The 25,112-nt window shown below is 50.7% G+C and overlaps 1 protein-coding gene across 3 annotated transcripts in view; it reads left to right on the top strand.

Annotated features, from left to right (window-relative positions):
* Positions 1 to 19,059: 19,059 nt before the first annotated feature.
* The window catches only part of LOC146854122 (E3 ubiquitin-protein ligase TRIM39-like), a 387,595-nt gene continuing 381,542 nt past the window's right edge, over positions 19,060 to 25,112 (top strand). For all 3 annotated transcript variants that reach the window (XM_085650514.1, XM_085650513.1, XM_085650512.1), the window contains exon 1: positions 19,060 to 19,331. In XM_085650514.1, the coding sequence (XP_085506640.1) occupies positions 19,170 to 19,331 (162 nt within the window). In that variant the 5' untranslated portion in view covers positions 19,060 to 19,169. The remainder of the gene's footprint in view (positions 19,332 to 25,112) is intronic.

The raw sequence follows: 25,112 nt of genomic DNA, 5'->3' as shown, positions 1-25,112 counted from the left end.
TATTGTAAATTGATGTGCAAGTTTTTCAATAAAGGTTTTTTGAAAACATAAAAAAAAAGAAAGTTTTCCACCCTGATGGCACAAAGCACCTTTGAGGGATCAATGATTGCATCCATGGATTCCTGTCTGGACAGAGAGTCCGCCTTGCAATTTTCAGTACCTTGCCTAAAGGTAACAACAAAGTCATATTCTGCGAGGAACAACATCCATCTCATCTGCCGTTGGAAGAGATGCCGGGCCGTCTTCATATATTGGAGTTTCCTATGGTTGGTGTACACTGTAATGAGGTAACGAGCCCCCCACAGGTACTGCCTCCATTCCTGAAAGGCCTTTTTAATCGCCAATAGTTCCTTTTCAGCAATAGTATAATTTTTTGCCGCTGGGTTCAGTTTCTTAGCCACTGGATGTAGTAGTGTGTTTATCTCTCTGAGAGAGTATAGCGCCAATGGCCTCATCAGAGGCAACTGCTTCCACCAAAAAAGGATTCTCAAGTTTGGGATGTGTAAGTACTGGAGCAATAGTGAACGCTCTCTTTAGGAAAAGGAATCCTTCCTCAGCCTCACCAGTCCAAATGAAAGGGACTCCCTTTCGGAGCAGTCATGAGATTGGGACAGCAACTTGGGAAAAATGCAGAATGAACCTGCGGTAATAGTTCGCAAAGCCCAAAAAACATTGGACGCCTCTCACGTTTTTGGGGGTAGGCCATTCTTGCACCGTCTGTACCTTACGTTCAGCCATGTGCAACCCTTCCAGACAAAGCATAACCCCTAGGAATTCCACTTCATGCCCTCAAAACTCGCATTTTCTCAATTTACAATACAAGTGGTGTTCTCTCAACTTTTTTAGTACTAGCGTGACCTGTTCCCTGTGAACTTCATTAGAAGTGGAGTAAATCAATATGTCATCAATGTAGATGACTACAAAGTGGTCCACATATTCTTTAAGAACATCATTCAAGAAATACTGACAATCTGCCAGGGCGTTGCAAAGCCCAAACGGCATTACAGTATAGTCGAATAAACCATAACAGGTTTTAAAGGCGGTCTTCCACTCATCAACCTCTCGAATATGCACCAGGTGATAGGCCCCTCTCAAATCCAGCCTGGTGTAGACCATAGCTGCCCGCACCTTATTCAAGAACACTGAGATGAGTGGCAAAGGGTATCTGTTGCGTATGATGTGTTTGTTCAACATGCGGTAATCTATACAGGCTCTCAGGTCACCATTCGCTTTGGCTATGAAGAACAGTGGAGAGGCCACCGTGGAACAGGAAGGCCTAATAAACCCAATCTCCAGGTATTGATCGATGTATTCCCTCAAGTGTTTGGTCTCTGGCTCCGACAATGCATACACTCTACAAGCAGGGATGGTTGCTCCTTCTACAAAATCAATCTGGCAATCCTATTGCCTGTGTGGGGGAAGCTGTTCTTTCTGAGTTTCCCTAAAGACATCTGCAACCTGCTCATACCCCAAAGGTAACACTGTCTCCTTCTCAGCTGCAGTTCCCACAAAGAATGGGTAAGTTAACAGTGCAGCCTGAGAAGGTGTGTTCTGAGCAAAATGTTTCTGACACTCTTCTGATAGAAACCGTACCATTTTAGTCCTCCAATCGATAGTGAGATTATGATGACAGAAACAAGACATCCCCAATATCACCTCATACTGTGGGGCCTCGATAATGTTCAAGGATAGTTCCTCCACATGCAGTCTGGTAGGATCTATTACTGATAACCGTATGGACTCAGTTTGATCCGTAATAAGACCAGATGTCAGAGGCTTGCCACCCATGGCCAATACCTCTTCCAGCGTCTCACGGGGAACTCTACCCAACTCAAAGCTTGCCACCAAACCACTATCAATAAAATTCCCCGTGGCCCCGGAATCCAACATGCCGACACCAGATGGCGCCGATGATTCACTCAAGACTCATAGAGAGCACGATGTGGGATTCAGTGTCTTTTAATGCAGTGGTCGATAAAGATGGGATCCTCCAACCCTGGTCTGTGTCACCTTCTGTTCCTGTCACCCCGGGTACCCCTAACTCTGGGCATGTGACTGAAACAGCCACCTTTTTATTCCTAAACCAGGCGCCTGGTGACTTGGTTTTAGAGGGGCAGTCTCACACTTAATGACCTTTTTTCCTGCAGTATATACACAGTCCCTGCACTCTGCGACTCTCCCTTTCTTCGCTTGTTAACGGGGCTCTTATAGCTCCTACTTCCATTAGCTTCGCCCTGTCTCACTGCTTAACATAGCCCTACGGGGTTTTTGACGGACCGATAATAAGCTCTTTCCACCTTTTTCTTCTCTCCCCCTCTTTCTGACATCCGACTATCCTGTCTCAATGTTAAATTAATCAAATCTGTATAATTTGTGCCAACACATCCTTCATGGCATCGAGCAAACCTTGATAAAAGAGAGACATTCTCTTTTCCTACGGCCATGCGGCTTTGGCCACTGACCGGTTGAAGGACATATATTGATTATTTGCATTAGCTTGATTTGCCTATTTGCTTTGGTAAAGGGATGTAACTACATAAAAACAAAATAACTGGTAGTGCAAGAAAAGAGTACGATCAGGAAACATAATGAAGTTGAGATGGAGTAAAAACAGTATAAAGGGGCGTGGCTTGACGAGCCAGCATGGCGGACGGCTTTTAGCTGAGCTCCGGCTAGCCCGCCACATATCCTGTAATTATCCTGCTCCCCTGGCCGAGTTCCATAGCGCCTGACACGGCAGAGGCTCGGGGATCGCGGCGCTCCTGTTTCCCGTGCTCCGGGACCGAAAGCGGCGCCTGACGGCAGAGACGGGTTGGTGCGAAGTTGGGGCCTGGAGGCGACGCGGGAGCCGCGGCCTCGATTGCGGGCCATCAGGCGACTTCAGTGCTTGGCAGGGGCAGCGGCCGCGGAGGGGCTGAGAGCGCCCTGACGGGCGAGAATAGGTCCGCGGAACGACGGACGCTGTGGGGCGCACCAGCGCTGTGAAGGAGGTCGCCATCTTGGGCCCATGCCGGGAGAGTCCTTGAGCCCACGTGGAGGTTGAGGGCTGCGGGTCGTGGCCCCTGCGTGCAGCGGAGTTGATCCAGGAGGGCCTGGCACCTGACGACGGGCGGACGGCGGACTTGGCGGGTGGACCCTCGCCCGGCGCGTCTGGCCGCCTGGACCGCCGGAGACTGCGCCTGGGGACGGCAGCTGAGTCGGGCTGCGGCGCTCGTGGAGGAGCTGCAGGGTGAGTGTCTCGCCCCCGGTGGCTGGGGTATCTGGGCTTCCTCCCCCCCCCCCCATCTCACAGACTTCTACTCATCTGGGGGTTCGGCGGTGCTGTCGGCCCGCGTGGGGGTGCAGGGGGGTGGCCGGGAGGCCCGCAGCGTTTCGGGGATAGCCTCGAGACATATCCGGCTTGTCCCTCTACAGTACACATTGGACCCAGCGTGGGCTCTGGTGGCGCCCGGGGCCCGGGCGGCGTGGCGGCACAGGGATCAGCGTGGTAACTCTGGGGTGCCCCGTGAGTCTTGGAGTGGCTGCGTGACGAGGAGTGGGGCCGCGGGATCCGTGCTGACAGGTGCCACTTGGCTGGGACCCCCATACGGCCACTTCGGCAGTTAAATCGAGCTGCAAGGCCCGGATTTGGTTTGTGGGATTGGACCGCATCGTGCACGGGGCCGGCGAGGGACGCGGGAGCGGCGCCTCTAGAGGGACGAAGGCTTGTGGGGAGACGCCTTCCACACCATGACGAGAGACAAACCTGGCGGAGGGCCTTCTAAACAGAGCACGCTAGAGAAATACGCCTGCCCGGGGGGCTCGGCCGGGGCGGTGGCCGGGGCCCCGGGCGCCGTCCAGGACACTGCAGCCATCCTGGCAGCCATCACCCAGTCCAGACATGCCCTGGACGCCAAGATAGGAGCGGTGGGCTCCGATGTCATGCTGTTGCCCCAGGACCTGCGCAATGCCGTGGCACGTATTACCGAGGCCGAGACCCGGGTCTCCGGGGTAGAGGACGTGGTGACTACCCTGCAGCAACGAGTGGCGGCCCTGGAGACTTCCCAGAGGGGCCTGGCATCTAGGGTTGAGGATGCAGAAGGTCGGGCCCGACTCAACAACCTCCGCTTCATTGGCTTTCCAGAGGGCTGCGAGTCTGGGAATATGGAGGAATTTCTCGCGCGGTGGTTGGAGGGTTGGCTACCCGCCGGCTCCCTATCCACCTGCTTCGTGGTGGAGAGGGGCATAGAGCCCTGATGCAGAAGCCCCCTCCTGGAGCCAGGCCGCGACCTGTGATAGCGAAACTGCTCAACTATCGTGATCATTAAACAAGCCAGAGCCCACGAACCGTTGCAGTTTAATAACACCCGTATCCTCATATTCCCGGACTATACTAAACAAACTCAGCAACTGCGGCAGTCTTTCCTCGCGGCCAAGGCCCGTCTGCGGGAGCTCAAGCTTCCCTATGCTTTGCTGTATCCGGCCCGGCTGCGGGTCGCCTACCGCTCTTCTTTGACTCTCCGGAGGAGGTGTTCACTTGGATGGATGAGACTGTGCGACTGCGTCCTCACTCTCCACCGGGAAAGGATTCTGACTCTTCCTCAAGTGGGGTGGCGCGTGGCGGGCCTGGGGGCCGGGGAAAGAAGTTTCACCGCTCTAGGTCCAGACGGCGGTCCAGGTCTGGGGGGGCGCGCGCGGGCGGGGGGCCGGCGCTGGAACAGGAGGCGCCAGTGGATTGATTCCCTTCCATATGTAGGGTCATGTCTCTTGGACAGTCGTATACGTTGTGGCCAGGGGAGCTTTGCTTGGGCTGCCATCCCGATTGGTCTCGCCAAGAAGGGGTGGAGACTGAGGATTAATGGACTGTAAGTTGGGGATCCATTGGTGGGCGTGGGGTGGTACTCCCTGTTGGGGTCTGCTGGCACTGCCTGCCGCGACAGGTACTTCACTGTTCTTGAGGTGCGGGGTGGGGGGAGGGGGGTGTAGGGGTTGCGTTGGGGATTGTTGCTGTTTTCTTATCGCACTGTCTTATCGTGGGTTGGGGCTGCACCGTGGGACGGATCCTGGACAGCTGGGATTCGGCGGGTCTCTGATGGTTTGCCATGGCGGTAGAAACGGGTAGATTGCTAGGTCCCTTGGGGTCCCTGCGCATTTTGAGCTGGAATATTAGAGGTGCGCTGGATAAGATTAAGCGTGGCGCTCTCCTTAAGCAGGCCAAGCGCGCAGGGGCTGACATCCTGATGCTTCAGGAGACACACCTTATGGGTACGAAGGCGCTGTGCTTTCAAAGGTTTGGTTATGCGCAGGTGTTCCATGCGGGCTTTGTGCGGGGTTCCCGAGGAGTGGCCGTGCTGGTCCATAGGCGAGTTCCCTACCAGCATGTTAAAGCGTGGACCGATACGCAGGGAAGATATATTTTTGTACAAGGGGAATTGTGGGGGGCTCCGGTGATCTTTGGAAGCGTGTACGCCCCACCACCGCTGTCCTGGAGTTTTGTTGAAAAGCTTCTGATTGTATGGGCGGATATATCGAAGGGATTAGCGGTGGTCGGAGGTGACTGGAATGATGTACCGGATCTGGCCCTTAACAGACGGAGGCCCGATGGCGCCCCGGCCGGGGGCGGCTCGACCAAACTCTACTCTCTTATGATGGGTCAGGAATGGGAAGACCCGTGGCGCAGGTTGCATGGCGGGTCCCCGGGTTTCACATACCTCTCGGCGGTCCACGACTCCCTCTCCCGTATTGATTGTATCTTTGTGTCTCGGGACGACGCGGGCAGGGTGGTGGCGGCGGACATACTTTCGGACCACTCGCCAGTAGCGGTTACGCTGCGTGTCGGCCCCAAACAAGGTCCATTCCGATGGCGTCTTTCTGTTTGGAACCTCCAGCAAGCGCAATATAGGGCACACATGGGGGACGCTGTAGATCAGTACCTGCAGCGTAATCTGGGGACGGTGTCGATGGCGGCGTCCCTGTGGGAGGCAATGAAGCCCACGCTCTGCGGGGTTGATATCTCCTACTGTGCCTCGGCGCGCAGGGCCTGTAGAGACTCGCTCGTGCGGGTGGAGGCAAAGATTTTGGAACTCGAGGAGCGCAGTGGAGGCCCGGGGGGACGACAGGCCCGCCGCCAGTTGCTGCTGGCGCAGCGGGAGCTCTCCTCTCTTTCGCTAGATGAGGCCCGTCAGGCGTGGTTGGCGACCCGCAGCAGAATTTACCAGTGGGGGGACAAATCCAGTAAACTCCTGCATAGACTGTGCCAGAGAGCGACACGGCCCCTCACTCTCCCGGGGGTTGTTGAGCCTGAGGGATTGCCGATATCGGACCCGTTGACTATTGCTGAGAGTTTTGCGGAATACTATGCAGAGCTTTATGCGCCCCAAGAATGTTTGCCGGCTGAGGTTATTAACCGGTTCTTGGATGATCTCCCACCCAAGACTCTGACAGATGACGTGAGTGCGGAGCTCGACTGCCCGTTCACGGCGGACGAATTAACCTCCGCTCTTCAGGAGTTGCAGTCTGGTAAGGCACCGGGTCCCAATGGATTCCCGAATGAATTCTTTAAGAGATACTCCCAACAGCTGGGCCCTCACTTTTGCAGAGTGGTGGAGGAGGCCAGGGAGGCGGGCAGCCTGCCCAGTGATTGGCGACACGCGGAGGTCGTGGTATTTCATAAACCCGGTCGGCCCCCGGAGCATCATGCCTCTTATCGCCCCATCTCCCTTCTCAACGTGGAGGCCAAGGTCTTGGCAAAAGTACTTGCCAATCGCCTCCGTCCCCACATCTCGTCTCTTATACACCCCGACCAGGCCGGATTTATGCCCCAGCGGGCGACCCGCCACAATATACGCAGGGCGCATGCGGCCATAGCGGCTGCGGGTCGTTTGGGGGTCCATGCGGCATTATTACTTGCGGATATGGATCGGGCATTCGACTCCTTAAGCTGGACATATTTGTTTGCCCTCCTGCGTCGACTAAACCTAGGGCCTCGTTTTCTCTCCTACTTGACTCTACTCTACACGGACATTACTGCATCTGTGAGAGTGGCGGGCTCTGTCTCCGCTGTCTTCCCTATTGGTCGCGGCACTAGACAGGGGTGTCCTCTGTCGCCCTATTTGTTCGCTCTGGCGATGGAGCCCCTGGCGGCGTGGGTGCGGGTTGACGCGCAAGTATCGGGGTTCGAGTGGGCGGATGGCCTGTCAGATCGTATTGCCCTCTACGCCGACGATGTGTTATTCTTTCTTACACAACTAGATAGGACTGGCCCGCGGTTGCTACGCATTATGCAGGTGTTTGGAGAGACTACGTGCCTGCGTATGAATGAGCATAAATCTACTATTTGGGTTCTGGGGAGCGGGGCGGGTCCGGGTGCTTGGGCGTCTGCGGTTCAGGTGGCGAGTGGAGGGTTGAAATACTTGGGAGTACTCCTCTCCGACGTTAGGTTGACCTCGTGGGAGGGGAATCTGGTGCCTGTGTGGAACAGAGTGCGAGAGGATGTTCGTGCCTGGTCTCACATGCCCCTCTCCATATATGGCCGCTCGGCCATCTTCAAAATGGTTGCCCTGCCTCGGATGCTCTACCAACTGCAGAATCATCCATATCCTATTCCCGGGGGTTGGTTCCGCCAAGTCAACGCACTACTGGGTCAGTTCCTTTGGGGTGGAGGGGTAGTGCGGGTGGCGCTGCGTACATGTTTTAAGTCTACATTTTGTGGGGGACTTGCCACCTCAGATATTCTCTCCTACTATATGGCATCCCACCTGCTGGTCCTGAGTGAATGGTGGTATGGCGACAGGTCGGATCCGGCATATAGCCTTGAACGCCGCCTAATGGGGGATCACTCGCTACATACCCTCCTCTATTCCGCTCCGCTGCGACGGTTACTACCTAGTGTGACGCAACTGGTCTTTCAGATTTGGAGGCAGGCGCTGCGGAAGATGGGTTGGTGGAATCGCCTCGCGGGGGAGACTCCGCTCTGGAGAAACGGGGGTCTGCTGCAGCTGGCGGCCCTCCCCGGATTTCGGGACTGGGATGCGATAGGGATTTCCACCCTGGGTGACGTTATGAGGGGGCCCATCCTGAAATCCTTCCAGGAGCTCCAGAAGGACTTTCATATGCCGCGTACCCAATTCTTTAAATACTTGCAGTTCCGGCATGCTCTTTCCCCCAGTCTGGTGGGTCTTGAGGAGTTGGACGATTTTAGTCCAATTGAGGCGAAGGTTTTCATGGGGGACCTACGAGACCACAAGATTTCGAGAATATATCAGTCCCTGGTAACTCACTGCTCCCCGTCGTTGCAGCATCTCCGTGAGGTTTGGGAGGGGGATGTGGGTCAGCTGGAGGAGGAGGACTGGATGGAGGCTCTGGCCTCGCCGCGCGGGGCGGCTGTCGCTGTGAGCCTTTGGCTCATCCAGTTTAAGTATCTGCACAGAGTCTATTTCACTAGAGTTAGGTTGTATAAGGCGGGCCTGGTGGCCTCTCCGCATTGCCTCCGTTGCCTGAATGCAGAGGGGACGCTGCTACACACGATATGGGACTGCCCTGGGTTAACTAGGTTCTGGCGGGGGGTCTTGACCTGTCTGTCAGAGGTGCTGGGTTGGGATCTCCCACGGTCCCCCAAACTGGTGCTCTTGCATGTGATGGAGGATATAGGGGGCAATGTCTATAAGCGCCATCTGATGCTCCTGGGTTTTACTCTAGCCAAGCGAGATATAGCGAGGGCGTGGAAGGCGACAGTCGCACCTTCACTATCTGTCTGGAAGACCGGTCTCGATTTTTGTATGGGACTGGAGGCCCCCATCTATTTGGCACGGGGCTGCCCCCTTAAACATTATAAAATATGGAAGCGCTGGGCGGACTACAGGGGACTGGACTTAGAGCCCATATTGGAGGAATAGTTGGGTGGGTGGTGGACCATCTCCCTCTAGATTTAAAGAGGCATGGCACACACTGGAGTACCAGGCACAGCCGGGTCTGGGGGGTATGGGTCATGGACGGAACAGAATAGTAGTCGTGCATAGATCTGCTGCTTTGACTGGATGGACAGTGCGATGGGTGGGGGAGTGGGGTGGGGGATGGTGTTATGGGTTTTTGAGGGAGGGGACTGCTTTGGTTCTGCATGTCTCTTTTGTAGTCTGTATACGATACTTCATGAGAAAAATGTCAAAGCTGGTATGTTGTCTTTTGATATGGTTGAAGTCTCTGGGTCACAGAGCTTCGCTGGATGTGTCTTTGACGAATAAAATTTGTTTACAAAAAAAAAAACAGTATAAAGCTTATGATGAGATGAAGGAGTTGGAGAATTCTAGGCGTACTATGTTGAAGACAACAAAGTTATCAAATGGTTTCAGAACGTTGATTTGTTCTGTGTGATGGCTGTTCTAGACATGAGAGGGGGGAGTGGCGCAGTGTAATTTAGTGCTTCATGAACGCGTATATCGTTTTTAGCCATTATGCGATAACAATATATATATTTTTTTTGAAAATTCTTTTTTTATTAATTCGACTGACATACAGCAATTACACATTGGCAGGCGACTTCAGTTTCCATCAGTAGCAATTTACACATTTCAATATATATTACAAGCATAGTTTCTTTGTGTTTAGGGGGTTTCACGAGCTTTGTCATCAACTTGCCTATAAGGTGAAGCCTGGCCTGGGTTGCTACCACCCTCGGGGAGGAGACCGCCTCTTGCCAGTCTTCATCATCCAGTTCTAGGCCTTCACTGTTCCACTTGCCCTTGAGGATCACCAGTGGATCCTCCTTCCTGTAAATCAGGGAAATAGTTTTCTCTGGGATATGCCCGTCCAACACTCTGGCTTCCAGTGGGGAAGCCTCTGGCAGCGTCGCGTCCCTGGGGACCTGCGCTAGCAACGCATGGCGGATCTGGAGATACCGGTAGTATTCAGTGTCCATCATGTTATATTGTCTTTTAAGGGATGCAAATGGCAAAACCGTGTCCTTTCCCCACATGTCCTAGATCTGTGTGATCCCAATAAGATCCCACTTATCAAATCACTTGGATTTCCAGAGGCTCCCTAGCTTTTCCGAGTTCCATAATGGCGTGGCTAGTGTAAGTTTACCATCCCATCCCAAATGCTTATTGACAGCATGCCATATCTGGACTGCGTGCACGGTAGGGCCAGTCAACGGGAATCTACCGGGCTTGGTGTTAGACCTGGCACCATTGGCGTGGTAGGCCCTAGGGCAGGGTTCATTGTAAGGATAAGGTAGGACATGCCCTGAAGTGTGTGGCATGTCGTAATAGTGAATTACAGCCATTTTCGTTTTTCACTATTGTAAGGCTACCTGCTCTCCATAGGCCAGAATGGGCTGCTAGGTTATAACACTCTATAGTCCTAGCAGGCTCAGGAAGCACGGTAGAAATTCATGTTTAGTATGCCTGAACTCAGAATAATAAAATACATCTTTTAGTAAAGTTTATTTTAATATCCTATGTTTGCAAATGCTACTTTTAGAAAGTTAGCCTTTGCGTGCCTAACCATTTCAGTCCACCTCTGCTGGGAGGGGGCTATCTTCTTTGTGTGTAGCTTGAGTGACAGGGCTGGGAAGTTCCAGGAGACAGGCTGGGGCTGCCAGGGGGTGAATAGAGAGATTACACCAGGATGGGTGGGAGGAGTGCACCTTGACTCTGAATAGGGCTGTGCTCTGCCACCACAATGCTGGCTCCACCCCCTGGGGAGCGTCTGATGTCTCTGCCCTGCCTGCTGAAAGGAGAAGCCAGAGTCCCAACAACAAAGTGCTCCTTACTGAAAAGAACTGGACTGGGATTAGGCAAAGGCCCCCCTGGCCTGTAAAGACAAAAGAAACTTGGTATAAATGTAGGAGCCCTGCTCCTAAGATATCAGATCCTGATTGAACCGCGAAGAAACTCTGCCTGACTAGAAGGACCTGGAAGAAGCTGAAGGAGGAGTAACTTTCCCTAACCTGGGGGATTGGCCTACAATTGGTGCCTTGCTGAGAAAGGAGAGGAAAGGACTGAAAGAGACTTTGCAACTTTGTTTCAACAATCTCCAAGAGCTTGGAAGAGAGCTTGCCCCCTGAACTGAGTCCTAGGACCATTGGACTCATCTGCCTTCCAAAATTGAGTTGCCTGGACAATTCTTGCTTGTTTCCCGCTGGATTTGGCCCCCAGTACGACCCGTACCCCATTCGCCGCGAAGCCGTGTCTTTGCCGCCCAGCACCGTGTGTCTACGCTGATTTTAAAGCGTTAGTACGCACCGTATCCCTCCCGGCCGCATTGCACCTAACCTTCCCCGCCGATTCGAGTCGTACAGCCCTGGCTGCCTAATCCTGTACGCCTCAGACACAAGCTTCATTGTCCCGCAGGTACGGTCCGTACGCTGCTAAACGTACTGCACTGTGCCGTGCTCAGAGCTGAGAAGCCGCATCGCACCGATCCTCCCCGTACGCAGTACGGCACCGAGAAGTGTCGCCGCCTATCCGCACCGAAGGTACGGCTCGAACGCCGAACGCCACGGACTCTGCAAGCCGATCCGGGCCATCCGCAACGTATCCCTGAAGGTCCCGTATCAGTGCCGCGTACAGACGCCGCGACCCGACCAGCATCCGAATACGCTGCCGAGCTACGACCTGGACCCATCGACTTGTCCCGCACTGTCCGTCGCGGACCCTACGAAACCAAGGTACTTTGTTCTGTTCGCCCCGCAGCGTGCACGCCACGGACCCCGGAGTCCGCAACACTCGTACTTTCTTTGTTTTTAACGCCAGCGAGCTGCACATCCAGGTACGAACCGTACAGAGCCTTGAAAGAAGCGGACTTAACTAAAAGAAGCCTATTTTTGTGTTTTAAGCCTTTCTACAAGAACATTGAACGTTAAAATAATACTGTGGTCATTTTTACTCTTTATTCTGGTCTTGTGCTAAGCCTTATATAAAGAAAACTATTTTTATACAACCTCAACTGGTGTCCATTTGTGGTGTGTCATTGTATTACTGTATGTGTTCACAAATGCTTAACCTATGACGCCCTGAGAATAGTCTTGACTGCTTGCGCCACACTACCTAAAGGGTGAGCAGGGGTTATTTGAAAGGGTGATCCCCTTATCCTGACTTAGAAGTAAGAGTCCCTGCTTGTCACAAGTGCATACCTGTGCCAACCAGAGATTCCCAATTCTAACACTTGGCATATAGAGCCCTAGTATAGTACCCCCCCGGGAGCAGCCACCTATCCATAATGTACCTGGGATCATCTGGGCTACAATGCATACCATGGTTAATCGCCGCCAGCTGGGCTACCCAATAGTATTTTCTAAGGTCGGGGAGACTAATACCCCCATCGTACCAATTCAGGGTCAGCTTTGAATACGCGATCCGGGGTCTGCCGTCCCAGAGGAGTTTCCTCTGGAGACTCTTAATTTCCTTAAAGTATGACACCGGGACCAGATCCATCGTGTTCTGGAGCGCATATAAGAAACGAGGGAGGGCCATCATCTTAAAGAGGACTGCCCTTCCCAGCATGGAGAGAGGAAGGGACCTCCAACGTGCGACATCTGTTTTGAGTCGCTGCAGGGGTGGGTCCAGATTACGAGCAAAGCGCAGTCTCGGATTCAGGGAAACATAGATCCCGAGATATCGGAAGCCTTCCAAAGCAATCATTATTGGGCAACTCGATGGTATTGCGGGCGGATCGCCTGCCAGCACATAAAGTACTGACTTGGACCAATTAACTGTAAAACCCGAATATTTACCAAAAATAGCTAGTATGTCCAATAGGCAGATCAGTGACGCCATAGGGGCAGCGATATAGAGTAGGATGTCGTCTGCGTACAGGGAGATCTTATCCTCCCAATCGTTAGTTCACCTTAGTCCCCGAATAGATCGGTCTTGCCTAATCCATGCTGCCAGCGGTTCGAGAGCCAGCGCAAAGAGAAGCGGCGACAGGGGGCATCCCTGGCGAGTGGCCCTGCTCAACTGGAAGTCCTTGGACTTTCGGTTATTTACTATTACACGGGCCATCGGGTCGGAATATAGAAGACGGATTCAGCTCAGGAATTCCGGACCAAACCCAAATTTGCTCAACACCGCAAACAAATAGGGCCACTCACCCATGTCAAATGCCATGGTGGCATCCAATGAAACCAGGGCCGCCCGTTCCTGTATAGTAGATGCTCTACTCAGTATTCCATGAAGGCGGCGCAGGTTGAGGGCCGTGTTGCGATGTGGCATAAAGGCTGATGGATCCGGGTGTACCAGCGTATTGATTACCTTAATCAATCGCGTGGCCAACAGTTTTGCCAGTATTTTAGGCTCCACATTTAGGAGCGATATTGGCCTATATGATGCGCAATTCGCTCTGGGTTTGCCCTCTTTATGTATGACGACTATATTGGCCACCCGCTGGTCGTATGGAAGCATTCCTTTCTCTCTACTTTCCTCTAACATTGCACGGATGTGGGGGGCCAGTTTATTAGCCGCCAACTTGTATAGCTCTACGGGAATACCGTTAGGACCGTGCTGCTTTCCCGGACCGCACTCCTCTGATCGCCTGCGCCACTTCTTCATCTGTCAGTGGGGACTCCATGTATGCCCCGTTTTCATCCGAGAGTGTGGGAAGTTTTATGTCCCCTATCATCGCGCTATTGTCCTCTTCTGAATATTTCCCGGAGGTACTATAAACCGAGTGGTAATAGTAAGCGAATGCGTCTGCTATGTCCTGCGGTTCGGTAATAGGAGGCGAGTCGTCTCCCTGTATCTCGGGTACCAGACGTGAGGCCCATTCTCTCCTGTCCAGCCACGCTATCAACTTCCCGGCATTGTCACCCAGTTCGTACACTCTGCTCTGAACCCTGCCGCACTGCGCCTGCGCCCTATTTTTGGCAATGCTATTGAACTCCTCCTGCCTCAACTTCAACCGGTGGAGGCCTTCAGGGGTCACCCCTTTGGCTATCTCCTCCTCTGACCTCAACACGTCCTCCTCCGCTCTCACCAATTCCACATGCCTATCCCTCTTTTTTCCTGCTATTGAAGAAACAACCTCTCCCCTAATGACTGTTTTGTACGCCTCCCACAGGGTCTGCGCAGAGTCGACTGTGCCCCACTTTCCTGAAAGTAATCGTCAGTGGCCTTGATAGCATTTTTGCGGATGGTCGGATCCTTCAGGTACCATGGGTTTATTAGGGCTATCTTGCCTACAGTGATGCTTCCCATTCCCATTTGAAGCCACACAGGGGAGTGATCGGAGATACCCCATCCCAGATGACGAATCTCTTGGATAGTATGGGCCTGTGACGCTGGGACTAGGATGTAATCAATGCGTGACAGACTACGATTTACACTCGATACGTGAGTATACTGTGTCCTGTCAGGGTTGAGGGTACGCCACCCATCCACCATCCCCACCGTTTCTAGAAAGTTTGACAGCCACCTCTGGGAGGGTCGCATGTCCCGCGGTGGGTGCCTATCTACATCCCCGGCTACCACCGCGTTGAAGTCTCCCCCTATTACCAGGACACCCAGCGGGAATGTTAGAAAGATGGAGCCCAGATCTGTAAAGGTATCCGCTTGCAAACCGGGCGGGACATATATGGAGATAAATGTAGCCGTCCCTTCCCACTGACCCGAAACCCTGGCATATCTGCCACGGACATCGGCCCATGAAGCCGTTATTGTGAAAGGGAAAGAGTTCTTCACTAGTATGCCCACCCCTCGGGACCCAGATGTGAATCCCGAGTGTGCCACCATTCTGTAACCCCCCCTGTGCAGGGCCATGCATTTATTCCCAACTAGATGTGTTTCCTGGAGGAGGACTACATCCGGGGCGTGCCTCCTGACGAATTGGCTGACCTTCCCCCGCTTTAGTTTGTCCCCCAGCCCGTTTACGTTCCAACTGAGGACTTTGACCCCCAAACCCCGCTCATTGCTCATTACCATACTGTTGCCGAAGTCGCTCTCGCTCTGCACACTGCACCCCTGCTGATTGGGACCATCCATAACACACTGGCAGAGTGCCTGTCGCCCTATACCCTATCTCTAACGATAACTAAATGTAGTTCCGAGGAGGCAGCCCACCCACCGCCCCCAGGTCCCCTATTTCCAACAGAATTGTGCCCTGAATGTGACTCAGCAGTCCATTGCTGCGATGCCATGTTCCCACTGATTATGTCCCTTTCTGGGGTCCACGGCCCCCATACCTGACCACCAGTACAGTGTCCATAAGCCCGCTCGCCGACTCCAAGCCTGTTCCTGCATCTCTTCTTCCTCGCTTCTGCGGCGCCCTCCAGCCCCCTGAACGTGTTGGCTGTCGACCCAGTCCGCCGCCACTTCGGGGGTATCGAAAAACCACACCCTCCCCTCGCTCTCCACTCGCAGATGCGCCGGGAACATCATAGCGTATTTAATCCCTTTGTCCCTGAGCTGTTTCTTGACTGCGAGGAAAGTCTTTCGTTGTTTCTGCACCAGCTGAGTGAAGTCTGGGAAGAAGGAGAGGGCGGCATTCTCATTGCGCAGATGGGCCGACGCTCGGGCCGACTGCAGGATAGCGTCTCTGTCCCTAAAATTGAGGACTCGTGCAATCAGTGGGCGGGGTGGCGCTCCAGGCTTGGGTCGCCCACCCGGGACCCTGTGCGCCCGCTCGATGGTGAAGAATTTTCCAAAGCCCTTAGGCTTGAGGTGGTTAAGAATCAGGTCTTCCACAAAGAGGTCCGGCACGGGTCCCTCTGATTTCTCGGGCACCCCCAAAATGCGGACGTTGTTCCGTCTAGACCACCCTTCATAATCGTCCAACTTACGTTCAGCCAGTTCACAGAAACCCTTCAGATCTTGGACTTCTCGCTGGAGTCGCGACACGTCCTCTGTCAGGCCGGCCGTTTTAATATCCAGAGATTTGACTTTCTCGTTGACCTTGGTGAGATCTGTCCGTATTAAATTTACTTCTATGGAGACCGTTTCCAGCTTATGTTCCAGGGGTTCCAGCTTGCATTCAAGGGATGACTTGACCCCTCCTATGGTGGTCATTACATCCTGCAGGGTCAGCTCCGGAGAGGGACTCACTGAATCTCTCCCGGCCTTCAATGCCTGTCGCTGGTCCGTTGACGGGTCTTTAGGCTGCGTATAGCGATCTAATTTGTTGGCCTGAATCTGCTTGTTCCCTTTATTAATTCTAGGCTGGGACTTCTCAGCCTCCACCCTGCTCCCCATTTCGCTGGCAGGTCTCTGCACCGTCCCGCTGGCGCCGGTCTATGCCTCTCCGAGTCCGGGGCGATCTCTCTGCAACTACGTCCTCCTCCCGAACTGCGGTTCTGGTGTTGCCAAAGTGTCTTTTGATTTGTGCCCCCGGCCGAAAGAAATCACCTCCCGAGCATCGGCAGTGCGCCGCGGCGTCCAACCAGGTCCAGCGCTTACTCTCATGGACTGGGGCGTGAAGGGCCCTCGGTACCCCTCCCGCCACTCAAAGGTCGCCGCGGTCAGCCACCGTTCACTAGCACCTCCGCTCCACGCCCAGGAGCTATCCCGGCTCAGGGGGGTGAGGGGGGGAACCCACCGGCACCTCCACTTCCGCCTGCGTTGCCCGAATTTACGTTACTGATGGCTCTCCTGGATCGGCGGCCCCCAGTCCGAGTCCTAGGCCCTGTCTCTGCCCTCCAGCACCTGCACAACGCAGCAGTCCCCTGCACGAGCCGTGCAGGCAGGCCCGATCACTCAGCCCCCGGCGGCAGAGGGGGACGGGCCCAGCTATCTCTCACCGGCTACGGAGCGCCCAAGGCAATGCACCGACCGTGCAGCGAAAGTCTTACCCGCGAGGCGCCGCCGCTCCAGGCACCCCGCTCACCCGGAAGCGTCCTCCGGCGTCTCCGGCCTCACATCTCCACCGCGCCCAGGGGAAATTCGCAGTCTGTGCCCGCAGCAGGAGGGAGGGGAAAAAGCCACCAGCGCGCCGAGGAATGGCGTCCCCCCGGCCAGCGACTTCCGGTCCACGCCGCCGCCTCCGTCCCACCCCCTCGCCGTCCCTGTTTCACTCCAGCTCGAAGTCCTCGTGTAGGCCCCTACAAGCGGCGCCGAGAACTCAGCCGTCGAGGGGGGTAGAGACACCGGGTTTTCGGGATTCGGCACCGCTTGCCAAGTGATACCCTTACATATGCAGTTCAGGGCAGGATCTCATGCAGGATAAGGGGCCTCAGGGGTGGCGACCACGGAGCCTGGTGTTCAAGCGGCCATCTTGCTCCAGCGCTTGGCTCCTCCCATGCGATAACAATATTAATCTGTGTGCACTGCATTAATCAAATGACAGTAGGTGGCTGCATTTACCTGTACTGAGAGCCATATACATATAATCATATTTTAATCAATGTAATCACTCACGCTAACTATATCCATTTGATTGCCTTCTTTTTACTCAATGTATTGACCTGATTTGTGCTTAGGCCTTAGTCCCCCAAATAATTCTTTAAAAATGCATTGTAAGTTGTTTCATGTTTTCTCTTCTCTGCAGGTGCTGTCTCAAAGAGTGCTTGTTTGTTATATTAGACTTTTTTTTGTTTATTGTTGGAAACTGTTAAACTAGCTGGCGTAATTGAATATACAAAATGTTGCTAACTTCAAGGCCATGCAGCTGTGTACCTCTTTGTCTGACCATGGGACGTCTACCTGTTCCCAGAGAACATTGTCTTCTGACTAGAATGTCCAGAGGGAGTTGGCTGGAAGAAGGTTCCTGAACCTCCTATTGCGTATTAATTGTTTGTTCCTTAGAATAGTTTAGTAGATCCTGTCCTGACTTCGCTGAGAGAAGACCCTTCTCAAACTCTGCTGATTCCCCTGCCAAGGTGTTGACCACTTGTGCCTTCTTCTTGAATTTTAACTTGGCTCTACTGATGCAGACAAACTTCCCCTTGTCACTTTCAATGGTTTATTCAGAATAGGGAAGTTCATTTATGGAACCAATTTACATTATATTTTGTCTCTACATTGTTACATTTTGCATCTTTTTCTTTATAATATACAACTTCAGACCTCATAATTATATAGTTATTTGTGCTTTTTGAATTCATTGTTTTACCAAATGATTGATTAGTAACTCTTACTAATTTTGCTAATAAAGCCTTCATGATTTCTCTGCTGTGGAGCCAAATTGGTTTCACAGCCATTAATATATGTTGCTGATGCTATCTCCTTTAATACGCTTTCAGTCGACAATCAAAGGTCCATACGACCAGTGGGGACTCCTTTATAGCAACTATACTAGAACCTTTGGACACAAAGAGATCTGCCACATCAGTAGAATAAGAGTAATGCATGTCATCTACTCCCGGAGATGATGTAGTTAAGATTATTAATCAAAACCTTTTTTCCTAAAATCCCAAATTTGCATTGTATTTTACTTCTGCCTAATTTCTTTTATATTTAGGTCTGGATTTTGATAGCATAGCTGTCAAACAGTCCTACTGGAAACAATAAACATCGAGTGGGCTATGCGCCTTTCTCTTGCAACTATTGGCTCTCTTCGTCTAGCTTCTTTCATCCATTGGCTTGAGGCATTGTCAATCACTTCTTGGCTCAGCCCAAAACAGTAATTGTCTTTCACCTACTGCTATTTGCTGTTTGGGTGTATCCACTCAACCGGCTTGCATTGAACTACATGTAAGATCACTTTAAAAGTATTGGTCTCTTTGTTCACTTCTGCAATGTGTCTCTCACTCTGGAGAAGTTAAGACATGAAACCCAGACCTACTGGCTTGGCTAGTGCATGTTCATTTGTTTTGTTTGCTCACTTTCTCAGCTGTGGACCCACACATATAAACACAGGAACTATTTGGAAGTGTACCTGAAGGGCAAGTAGCATAATACAGTGGATAAAGCATTCTTTTAATTTTTTTAGTTAGTGCCACAGGTATATACCATAAGGATCAGATAAGTTGCAAATGTACAATGGCAGCCTCGCCACAAGATGATGAATTGGCAGTGCCGATGCAGACGAAACCCATTTTGGTCGAAACTCCAGGTGTGATGAAACTGAAGCTTAAGTTAAGCTGTATGGAGACATGTGATCTGAGTCACAGATCATGATAATTACACTAGGAAGAAAGGTGCGTTCTGTTTGTGCTTCACTCAGTGCAGAAAGGATCAAGCCAGTGCCAGTCGCACCCACAATCACCTGAGTAGGGGACCCGTAAACTTTCAGACAGCATTGAAGAGAGATCCTGCACGGCCATAGACATGCAAGACAAGAAGACGATCTGCCAGAAGCACAATGAGGGCTTGAAACTGTTTTGTACATATGACTGCACAGCTATCTGCCTGGTGTGTGAAAAGTCACAGGGGCACCGGAACCACGATGAGCGCCACTACCCTATTGAGGAAGCGCCAAAGGAGTACAAGGTATGGGGCGCCCTCTTTTCTTTTGCAGCAAGCAGATGCTTCATCGCAAAATATCCTGGACATAATTCCATTGAGAATAGTTTGTCAGAGGTGCTATTTGTCAGCAGAGCTTATTGTGTATTTAGTGAGCACAGAGATTGGGAACTACATTTTTCAGCAGACCTTATTGTGTATTTAGTGAGCATAGAGAGGGGAACTACATTGTTGCAACTGGTGCAGGTGCAGCAGGGCATTGTACTATAACAGCACATGTATCTGTAGAGCGCATTCACCCCAGGGTGTCCTTTTGGTGGTATTGACAGATAGCAGTTGTTTGATATGTGTGAAGTTTTCAGATTGCTTATCTGTGAAATGTCCATGATTCAGTGTCTATTGTTTTGGCGTGTGTATGAGTGACGTTATACCACCAAATGTGTGACACCTCGAGTGACACTGTCTCACAAGTAAATCAAATTAATAACCAGAATTTGGCTACCTGCCTGAGTTTCCTGTTATTGCATCCTGACAATCAAACAACAAGGAACATATGCCTAAAACAAGCTAGAGATGTTGGTGACGTCAATTCGTGTTAGCTGTATTCGATAAATGTGGAATAACAATGATTGTGTTGTGAATAATTAGAACTGAAAATACTTCTATTCTGAAAATATTAGACTATGAATTAAGTATTCCTATGGTCGGTGAAAAGGCTAGGGCCTCACGCACTCCCCCTCTCCATTAAGCAACACTTTCCTCTACAGTTTCTCACTGTTAGCCACTTCGAGCACTTTTCTCTCCACATCTTTCTGAAATCAGCCATCTACATATCTCACAAGCCTTTCCTTTCTCTTCATCAGTGTCTTTGCACTCTGTCCTTCCACACGTACTTCCTGGTGTTGATTCCCCTTCCTCAATTCTCATCTCTCTCATACTCAACCACCCACTCTCTCTCCTCTCCTGTTAACATGTTTCCTTATTCTTTTGAGCGGTCAATATTTCAGCAGCTGTGTATCCATACTTGTTTGAAAATCACTCCTTAGTTGTAGTAATGTGTCTACATTTGTCCTCCACTGAGGACCAAATATCCCATTGTAGTGAGGTGGTGTGAGTAATACCACTCAATAAATGATTGTTCAGTCTGTGCTTTTCTTTAGAAAAGTAAAAAGTACATATATTACACAAACACTGATCAATACCAAGCAGCAATTTACAAATATACACAAGCCGATGGAATTACGTTTGGATGACATTGCATACACATTCTTACCCCTCCCTAAAGAGGAGGGGTCTAGTACCCCCACTCACATGTCTAAACATTATCTTGTCCCTAAATGCCACAGGTTGAACATAACTTGGAGTAAGAGCGCCTAATACTGGCACCAAAGCAAGTGGCTGTCCACCTCATTATTTCAATAAGCATTTCACCATAGGCATAAATGAAGTCAGTACATATAAACATGACTGAGAGCCCTAAGTACTGCTAATAAAGTATGTCAACTTTGATCACAAGTGGCTGTCAGTCTCTTTCTGGAACTAAAGTATTAGCAGGAGTAAATGTCTAAGAATGATGGGGAGTGTGGTATACTCGTTATCTGGCAACATGAATCACAATTTAATCTCATTTATCTTTACAATATTGTGCAATTACATCATTCACCCCTAGAGGGTGTTGCAGGCTACACTTGAATCACTTTTAGCATAAATACTGTCTTTTATAACATTGTCCCTAAAGGACATTAAGTTTGTAAATGCACATAAGTGCAATTACCACCTTTCACCCCTAGAAGGTGTTTACCACTGTTAAAATCCGCATTAAACACTTTCAGGCCACAATGATTGCATCCATCATCTTTGCCCCCAGGAGGCACATCATTCCAAAACTGAAGAACAAAAGCTCTAGCAGAGGAAGGCCAAGCCTTAAGGGGTTATCTTTTTTTTTTTTCTTTTTTAGTTTGAAAAGATGAGTTTATTGAGAATAAATAAAAGAAAACATCAATGTATCATATAAGATATCGTCAAAAAATACAATGAGAGAAATATCAATGCTACAGTATAAGCTAAAATTAACACATAGGGTGATGTTAATGGTTGCAGATGAAAATAGGTCTTTTACTATATTAAATATGGAGCTAGAACAAATAAGGTTGGGTAAAACATCATATAATAAACAAACAAGTTATATCAAAATTCAAGGAGGCTTGACAACTTCTTGCATATACAGAGCAGGAGCAAAAGATTTTTACCATTATCATCTCAAAATTGTGTAATGGGGGACCATATTTGCAGTCTTTGTTTGGCAAGAGACATAGGAAATGCGAAAGCTGTGTCTAAGCGGTGGTTATGACAGACAGAATACCACCAAGCTAAGTATGAGAGTTTGGAGGCGTTTTTCCAATTTTTAGTTATCTGTTGGTAGTTGTGCTTTGTTAATATTCCAACCGGTGGCAAGGCTACCCAGGAAGATGTTATCAGGCATCAGCGGAACATTGGCGTGAAACATTTACTCGATTTGTGACCAGACTTGATTAAAAAAATGCCACGCCTGTGGGCATGTGAATATTAAGTGCTTTAAACCAGCGTGCTCAAATGTACAGGACCAACAAGTATCAAGGACATCGCCGTACATTTTATGTAAGGAAATCATTGACCAAAGGAGTCTATTATAACTGAAAAACAGATTTTGGGCAGTATTGGCTGCTCTGGATGATTTCCTAATTTTCAACCAGATCTTGACCCATAAGGGAATGGGCCAATGAGTATCCAAGTCATCTTCCCATGAAAGTTCTGTGTTTGTTTTGTTTCTTTCACGGGGGGAAAGAGATAGGTGAAGATAAAAAGTAGAAACTTTGGTTGAGATGTGAAGTAAGTTGTGTCATGTAGGGTCTGGTAACGGAGATGGAGGAGAAAGAGACTTGAAATATGCATAGGATTCTAATGCAGCGGAATATAGGGTTAAAAATGTATGCATAGCAGAAGAAGGCAGTTGAAAGAGAGAGCGTAGGTTAGGAAATGTAAGGAAAGTGTAATTGTCAAATAATTGGTGCACCCATATGATGCCTTTGGCTCTCCAAGTTTTCTAGTAAACAGGTTTATTTTTAATTTATTTGCCAAATGGAGGAGGTGAGAAATGAATCAATGTCATGAGGGGCAGAGGGTAAAAGAGAGTTCAAGACTAAGCCTGGGCGAAGCACTACGCTACGCTCGCGTAGTTTGCGAACTTCGCGCTACTTCGCACTACGCGAACTGCACGTAGCACAGTGCGAACACGCATAGCGTAGTGTTGCGTAGTGCTGCGGTCATTTTTTGCTTGCTCGCGGTCCTCAACGTCCAGTTGGCGACTGCGAGCAAGCAAAATGACATCCCGGCGAGACTTTTTCCTTGTTCGCGATCAGCAACATCAAGTTGGCGATCGCAAGCATGGAAAATAAACCTCCCGGCGAGATTCCCAACGCGAGGAGGTCAGGTTTCTCATTGCGAGGGGTCGCGTATGCTCGCGACCGCTCGCGATGAGAAACTACCAGTTCGCACTGTGCAAGATGCCATTTTCAATGATTGCACAGTGCCGGTTGCTTATCCGCACTGTGCAATCATTGAAAACAACATCTTGCACAGTGCGAACATGTTACTACGCAGTTCGCGAAGTGCTACGCGTAGCTCGCGTAGTGCGAACTTCACTTTGCGTAGCTTCGCGAAGTGCTACTTCGCGAACTACGCCCACCCCTTGCAGGAGTGATTTATAATGGGTGTACAAAGCTTCTGTGGTTTATGCGTGAAAGACAGAAATTCCTGAAACGAAAAAGGAGAAAGAAAGGATCTCTCTAAATCAAACTATAATGGGGATTCAAGAGACGTGTCAGACACCCATCTAGAAAGGTGTCCCAATAGAAAGGCTTTGTGATATTTGGGAAAGTTAGGAAAATTAACACCACCTTCTGATTTTGGCCGAGACAGTTTTAAAAGGGACATTCTGTTTTTTTTATTGAACCATAAAAAGAATATGAGTATCGAGTTAATTTTATGAAATAGTCTCACAGGGATAGGCAGAAGGATATTAGAAATGATGTAAAGGACAATAGGAGTCAACATCATTTTAATTGTATCGAGGCAACCCCACCAAGAGAGATGTAGGGGGTGCCATTTAGTTGTGAGGGTGGTCAATTTTTCCATGCATTTGTAAAAATTTTATGAAATTGATGTTTTGTTAGATGGGGTGAACCACAAACCAAGATATTGGATCTGTTTTGGATTCCAGGTGAAGTTAGAAATTGAATAGTCTTCCTTAAAAGTATATTTGTTTAGGGGTAAAATTTCACTCATCATTATTTAGTTTATAGCCTGAGACCTCTGAGAAGGATTGGACTTCCTCTAAAAAAGCCGGATGGGTGAGGAGGGGTTGAGAGAGAAACAAAAGGACATCATCTGCATAGGCTGCCAATTTAATTTGGAGGGAATTGGAAACAAAGCCGTTAATGAGTTGATTTTGTCTTATTCTGGAAAGGAAAGGTTCCAATGCTAAGTTAAAACGAAAGGGGGACAGAGGGCATCCCTGTCTCACTCCTCTATGCAAAGGGAAATACAGTGAAGTAAGACCATTAGCAAAAGTAGCCGCTTTAGGGTTTGAGTAAAGTAGGGAAATCAAAGATATGATTTTTGGTCCAAAACCAAACCACGACAGTGTACGAAAAGCCTTCTCTGCATCTAGGGCACAGTTACTCATAGTACGGCCCACGGGCCGCCAGCGGCCCGGCAAGCCTTCCTTAGTGGCCCGCGGACCTTGCAGACATCCTACCTGTGTTTTAAAAAAAAAGATTTAAATAGTGTTAGGCAAACACTGCCAGTTGCAGCAGCCCAGGCTCTGCTCTGTGGGGGCCCGGGGGATTCCAGTGATTGTCAAAGTGGAGATGCAGGGGCCTAAGAGGTGAAATTCAACAAAGCTTTATTAACATGTAAATGGTCTTTTAAAGACCTGTTAAGTACTCGGGTGTGGCTATGTGCGCGCGCTGGGAAGCTGTCTCAGCCCGGGCTGAGGGCTGACACACACACGGGTTAGATTACAGACGATGACGGAGGGAGGGAGAGGGAGACAGAGGTTGACAGAGGGAGGGAGACATAGAGGCGCAGTCTGGGGGAGACAGAGAGAGGGAGGCAGAGGGAGGGAGAGGAAGGGAGACAGAGGGAGGCAGAGAGGGAGGCAGAGGGAGACAGAGGGAGGGAGACGGAGGGAGGGAGGGAGACAGAGGGAGAAGGAGGCAGAGGGAGAGGGAGGGAGAGAGACAGGGAGAGATAGAGGGAGAGAGACAGAGAGAGAGATGGAGGAAGACAAAGGGAGAGGGAGGGAGAGGGAGAAAGACGGAGGGAGACAGAGGGAGGGAGGGAGACGGAGGGAGACAGAGGGAGGGAGACAGGGAGGGTGACGGAGGGTGACAGAGGGAGGGATGGTGAGGGAGGGAGGGAGGGAGACGGAGGGAGAGACAGAGGGAGACACATAGAGGGAGGGAGACAGAAAGGGAAAGGGAGGGAGACAGGGAGGGTGACGGAGGGTGACAGAGGGAGGGAGGGTGACATAGAGAGGGAGGGAGACTGAGGGAGGGAGTCACAGGGTGGGAGGGAGACGGAAGGAGACAGGGAGGGAGGGAGACAGAGGGAGGGAGACGGAGGGGGAGGGAGAGGGAGGGAGACAGGGAGGGAGACAGAGGGAGAGAGACAGAGGGAGAGAGACAGAGGGAGAGAGACAGAGGGAGAGGGAGGGAGACAGAGGGAGAGGGAGGGAGACAGAGGGAGGGAGAGAGACAGGGAGGGAGA

Source organism: Triturus cristatus, chromosome 4_1, assembly GCF_964204655.1.
Source record: "Triturus cristatus chromosome 4_1, aTriCri1.1, whole genome shotgun sequence".
NCBI lineage: Eukaryota > Metazoa > Chordata > Amphibia > Caudata > Salamandridae > Triturus > Triturus cristatus.
The sequence above is the reverse complement of the archived record's forward strand: the minus strand, read 5'-3'. Positions and strand labels throughout refer to the sequence as shown.